General features: G+C 49.6%; 1 protein-coding gene across 2 annotated transcripts; it reads left to right on the top strand.

Moving 5' to 3' along the window:
• The first annotated feature begins 293 nt into the window (after positions 1 to 293).
• HMGB1 (high mobility group box 1) lies at positions 294 to 5,084 on the top strand. Of its 2 annotated transcripts, none has more exons than XM_055141650.1 (5): positions 294 to 437; positions 2,533 to 2,695; positions 2,824 to 2,969; positions 3,388 to 3,562; positions 4,444 to 5,084. In XM_055141650.1, exons 2-5 carry the CDS (start codon positions 2,546 to 2,548, stop codon positions 4,618 to 4,620), a joined length of 648 nt encoding a protein of 215 aa, XP_054997625.1. In that variant the 5' UTR covers positions 294 to 437; positions 2,533 to 2,545; the 3' UTR covers positions 4,621 to 5,084. The 2 variants fall into 2 exon arrangements, with proteins under 2 accessions (XP_054997625.1, XP_054997633.1); XM_055141658.1 differs by lacking the exon at positions 294 to 437 and adding an exon at positions 922 to 939.
• Positions 5,085 to 5,803: the final 719 nt, after the last annotated feature.

The raw sequence follows: 5,803 nt of genomic DNA on the forward strand, positions 1-5,803 counted from the left end.
CGCTCCGGCGGCCGCTCCAGTGCGGGGCTGGCTTGAGTTAGACACATGCACACATACACCATAGAGCTCTGCTTTCCCGTAGCAGCTGCTGCCTCTGCCTCTGCCTCTCCCGCCTCAGCCTCTTTGCCCGGCATACACACACATTCAGATTTGCGCGCTGTTTCAATCCTTGATGACGTGTCCCCGGAGACAGCCAATCGCCAGCGGGCTCTGGTCAGGACAATGGGAGGGATCGGACCAATGAGCGGGCCCCGTGAGTTGGCGGTAGCCAATAGGAGCCGCGCTGGCTGGAGAGTAATGTTACAGAGCGGAGAGAGTGAGGAGGCTGCGTCTGGCTCCCGCTCTCACAGCCATTGCAGTACATTGAGCTCCATAGAGACAGCGCCGGGGCAAGTGAGAGCCGGACGGGCACTGGGCGACTCTGTGCCTCGCTGAGGGTGAGTGTGGGGCAGCGGCGCGGCGGGGAGAGCGCCTCGGGCAGCTCCCCAGCCCGCGCGGCGGCCGGATCCCCGCGGCCGGGAGCCGGCGGGTCAGGATCCACACAAAGGCAAATGAGGGGGGACCGTGGGGGGAACTGCGCACGGAGCGAGCCTCTGGTCGGGCGCCGGGAGCCCTGCCCCGTGCCGGAACCCCGGCCCACAGGCTGCCTGAGGCGCTGCGAACGCCGAGCCCCGCGACTTTACACCCCCGGCGGCGACCGCGCTGACGGGCGCAAAAAAAAAAATTTTTTTTTCCATTTAAAAAAAAAAATTTTGGGGGGGGGGGGGTAACCGTGTGCAGGGCCGAGCGTTCGTGCGGGCGGGAGGCGGCGGGGCCGGGAGCGGGGAGGGCCGGCGGGCGAACGCCGGCGAGCGGACGGGCCGGGCAGGCGGCGGCGGCGGCGCTTTCCCGGGCTGCATCGGCCGCCGCAGGGGAGCCGAGCGGCGGCGGCGGGCACAGGCGGGCGCTGCGGGCGAGGCGGGCCGGGGGCGGCGCGGGGCGCGGGGCGCGGGGCCCGGCCCTCCGGCCTGTGCCCGGGCGCGGCGGCTCGGCGGCGGCGGGGGGAGCGGCCGCGCTGCGCTCGCTGGAACATGGCTGACTCGGCCCGGCGCTGCTGCTGGCTGGAGAGAAAACAAGGCGGGCGGGCGGGGGCGCTGGGCGCAGCAGTTCCCAGGCAACTTTTTTTTTTCCCCTTCCCCCCCCCCAGCCCCGCGTCCTTCCGTGCGGGGGCGGCGGGGCGCGCGGGCCGCGCCGGGGGAGAGCGGGGCGCGGCGGCGGCGGCGGGCCCGGGGGGAGGGGAGGGTCCGCGCGCCCCCCGCCCCGCCCCTCCCCCGCCGTCATGGCCGAGCGTGTGCGCCAGAGCGCGCCGCCCGCGGGCTCGCCCCGCGCACACCCGCACACGCGCGCGCACACACTCACGCGCACACACACACAGACACACGCGCAGACACACGCGCGCACACTCACACACACACACACACACACAAAGGGAAGGAGCCATATTCGCGCTCGCCCTCGCGGCGGCGGCCATTCCGTGCGCGCCGGCCCCGCGGCCGCGGGCGGAGCCAGCCCCCATTTCGAGCGGGGCTTCTCCCTGCGACGCCGCCGCCTGACAAAATGGGGGCGGCGGGCGCACGTGGCGGCCCCGGCGACCAGCGCGGCCGGCCCGGAGTCGGGGCGGGGGCGCGGGGCTGGGGGAGGGGGCGGGCGGGGTGCGGGGAGGCGGAGGAGGGGGACGGAGCCCGCCCCGCGCGGCGCCCGAACTTTTTAACGGATTAAACACGCACACACACGACACACGCCCGGGAGACACGCGCGGGCGGCCGCGGGGGAGGCCGGCCGGGGGCGCGCCGAGCCCCGGGGCAGGAGCGCCTTTTGTCCCTCGTCCTTGTTTACGCGCAGAAAACTTCAGACCGGACGTGGAGTCCCAGGCGAACTGCGTGTCGGGGCCAAGGCGTTCGGGGCGGCCGCCTCCCCTCGAAGTTTTCCTGCGAAGAGGAAGTTTTTTTTTTTTTTCCAAATTTATTTTTTTTTTTTTGAAATCACCCCCAGCCCTCACTGCGGTCGGGGTGGGGGACGGAGCCTGCGCCTGGTGGCAGCTCCTTGCCCAGATTCTCACCCCTTAGTTCTGGGGAGTCGTGACCATCCACGACTTGGAGGCACTTGTTTTCTTCCCCGGGGTTTTGTGCACGAAGGCTGGTTTGGGAGATTGCGGGGGGGGGGGGGGGCGTGAATAATGGAAAGGCGGGAGGTTGCCAGTTAAGTCCTTTGGAGGGGGCAGATAAAATAGTCGTTCTGGGCTCACCCCATGCGTCTGCACTTTTTCCAAATCAGTGAAGGATCGTTCGGGGTGGTTTTTGGGGTTTTTTTTCTTTTTGTTTTTTTAAATTGTGGGTAGGGGTGGCTTGGTGTCGCTATAATTTTCTTGTTTGGTCTCTAGGATATTGTCACTATTGTGTGGGTCGCAATATTTTTTTATATGTCATCGCCTGAGAAGTTAAAGTGCTTGTGTCACTATTGAATGCCAAACACTTATTTTCCTTCCTTTTCTAGAAAATAATTAAACATGGGCAAAGGAGATCCTAAGAAGCCGAGAGGCAAAATGTCATCATATGCATTCTTTGTGCAAACTTGCCGGGAGGAGCACAAGAAGAAGCACCCAGATGCTTCCGTCAACTTTTCAGAGTTTTCTAAGAAGTGTTCAGAGAGGTGGAAGGTAAGAGGATTTAAACATTGGTGGTATTAGAACAGACTGTTAAATAAAGGACTCTAACGTTAGTTCTTTTGAGTCATGTATTAAATTTCCACATCAGCTTATGTTTACAAATAATTTTATTTTGGTAGACTATGTCTGCTAAAGAGAAAGGAAAATTTGAAGACATGGCAAAGGCTGACAAGGCCCGTTATGAAAGAGAAATGAAAACTTATATCCCTCCTAAAGGGGAAACAAAAAAGAAGTTCAAGGATCCCAATGCACCCAAGAGGCCTCCGTAAGTATCTTTGCCCAATTTTATTTTCAAAAAATGTTGAGCAGTTAGGTAACATGAAATCTACCAAGCCACCTTGTGGGTTTAGAGTATAATACAAGTTTTTAGCTAATAGTTGCCCACCCAAGTTTATAGTATAGTTCCTGTTAAGTGGTACTTTTAGCCAGAACACTTACATACACTTGCCTCCTTTACCGTACATATTTCCCCGATACGATTTTCGTAGTCTTATTTCTTGAAAAATGTCTCTTTCGAGGTTCCCCCCCCTTCAGGTTTGTAGAATATTATGAAGTTTAACGGTGTGAGACTATAATATCTTAGGATATATGTAAGAAGCTTTAATTACAGAGGGGTTTTATAGTGATTTATCAATAAAGTACACATTGAATAATAACATTCTGGACTTGATTTCTCTTTATAGTTCGGCCTTTTTCTTATTTTGTTCTGAGTATCGCCCAAAAATCAAAGGAGAGCATCCTGGCCTGTCTATTGGTGATGTTGCAAAGAAACTGGGAGAGATGTGGAACAACACTGCTGCAGATGATAAGCAGCCTTACGAAAAGAAGGCTGCCAAGCTGAAGGAGAAATACGAAAAGGTAAGAAGTGTGTATTTGCCTGGTACAAGAACAGCTCCATTCTCGGCTGTTGACTGTAGTCTTAAGCCTTTTTATTTTTTAAATGTAGAGGATCATATTGTGTATTTCTTAATATAATTTGACTTGAGTAATGACCTTACACTTAATTTGTTTCCTCACCCCCATATCTCCATACTGATAGACACTAGACTCTGTGAACATGCCTGAAGCACTCTGTATTTCCTTTAAAAAATCTTTGTTAAGCTAAAATGTTGTTAGGCTGTTGATCTGTAAAGTAATATAGTATAAAGAAAGTACTGTAAAGGTACTATAAAAAGATTGTTAGGCTGTTGATCTGTAAAGTAATGTAGTATGAAGAAAGTACTATAACCCCTCTGATTTGAAATAAAGATTTTTAGTTCTGTGAGAATTAATCTATTTGTAGAAATTTCTTAATGGTGTACTTATTGGCAAATTACTTAACTGAAACAATTTACTGCTGTGGATTGGGTTCTAACAATATAAACCTGTAGAATGCTTTTGCGCATTCAGAAGGTGGCAGTGTCTACCCTTTAATCAAAGTCTCTACATTCTAGTTTTAATAAACTAAACTGAGGATGGTGGTACATAATTGTACTTCAGTGAGGCGTAACATTGCCAATACTCAACCATGGCATTCCATCCGTTAGAGGTGGTTAATTAAAACTGTCCTATAATCTTCTTAGATGAATTTCTCGTGGTCTTAATCATTTTTGGAAGTTGGGGTGTGGGTCTCCAAATACTGTGATATTTTAAGTGTATGTGAAATGTTTGATTCTTTTTAGTCTTGCTTTTCTTTTTCTCCTCTTAACTGGCTTTTTGTTTTTCCTCTCCTGCCACTTTGGCTGCCTTTATTTTGTAAGGATATTGCTGCATACCGAGCTAAAGGAAAGCCTGATGTGGCCAAGAAGGGAGTTGTTAAAGCTGAAAAGAGCAAGAAAAAGAAGGAAGAGGAGGAAGATGAAGAAGATGAAGAGGATGAGGAAGAAGAGGAGGATGAAGAAGATGAAGATGAAGAAGAAGATGATGATGATGAATAAGTCAGTTCTAGCGCAGTTTTTTTTTCTTGTCTATAAAGCATTTAACCCCCCTGTACACAACTCACTCCTTTTAAAGAAAAAAATTGAAATGTAAGGCTGTGTAAGATTTGTTTTTAAACTGTACAGTGTCTTTTTTTGTATAGTTAACACACTACCGAATGTGTCTTTAGATAGCCCTGTCCCGGTGGTATTTTCAATAGCCACTAACCTTGCCTGGTACAGTATGGGGGTTGTAAATTGGCATGGAAATTTAAAGCAGGTTCTTGTTGGTGCACAGCACAAATTAGTTATATATGGGGATGGTAGTTTTTTTCATCTTCAGTTGTCTCTGATACAGCTTATATGAAATAATTGTTGTTCTGTTAACTGAATACCACTCTGTAATTGCAAAAGAAAAAGAAAAAAGTTGCAGCTGTTTTGTTGACATTCTGAATGCTTCTAAGTAAATACAATTTTTTTTATTAGTATTGTTGTCCTTTTCATAGGTCTGAAATTTTTCTTCTTGAGGGGGAGCTAGTCCTTTGCTTTTACCCATTATGGAACACAAGAATGATTTACAGTGTTTATCTTTTCATACAGTTGACTCGTAAAGCTTTTGTCTACACACCCTGCGTATTCATAATGAGGGTAATAAAAGTTGATTTAGGACAATTTCCATCCATAACTGAATCTTGAATCTCAGTTGATAGCAAATTTCACATAGCCCCATTATATTTACAAAGTGAAGAGTAAGCCAATGCACTCACAACATGGGATTATTACAATCAAACATTTTGAAAGTCTGTCCTTGAAGGACTAATAGAAAACAATGTTCTAATCTTTACTTGAGGACTCTACATTCTTTAACTTCCATTACCATGTAATGGCAGTTATATTTGCAGATCCCACGTTAAAGAAGACCTGAATGTATCTCCAAAGGCGTGAACTTAAAATACAAGACTGTCCAATGTTTTGGTTCTTTTGTTGTTGAGGTTTTAGTCCTAGCAAAGGCTCTGAAAAGTGCTGGCTATAAATGTCTTCTGATTAATAGGCTACATGAGTTTCCACTGGTGTTTTCGATCAATTGGGCCAACTTAAAAATTGCGAAAAATCAGGTATATTTTTCTTAATGGATTGTCCCCTTGTAATCTAGTGGACTTGAGGGAAGGAGACATTTAAACTTTGTTTGAATTATCAATTTAGT

The sequence above is a fragment of the Sorex araneus genome, chromosome 1, assembly GCF_027595985.1.
Source record: "Sorex araneus isolate mSorAra2 chromosome 1, mSorAra2.pri, whole genome shotgun sequence".
NCBI classification, from domain to species: domain Eukaryota; kingdom Metazoa; phylum Chordata; class Mammalia; order Eulipotyphla; family Soricidae; genus Sorex; species Sorex araneus.

Coding starts and splice junctions, on each gene's coding strand:
- HMGB1 (XM_055141650.1), top strand. CDS start 2,546: ATGGGCAAAGGAGATCCTAAGAAGCCGAGAGGCAAAATGTCATCATAT. Junction 2,696..2,823: donor AGTGTTCAGAGAGGTGGAAG/GTAAGAGGATTT, acceptor TTATTTTGGTAG/ACTATGTCTGCTAAAGAGAA. Junction 2,970..3,387: donor AATGCACCCAAGAGGCCTCC/GTAAGTATCTTT, acceptor TTCTCTTTATAG/TTCGGCCTTTTTCTTATTTT.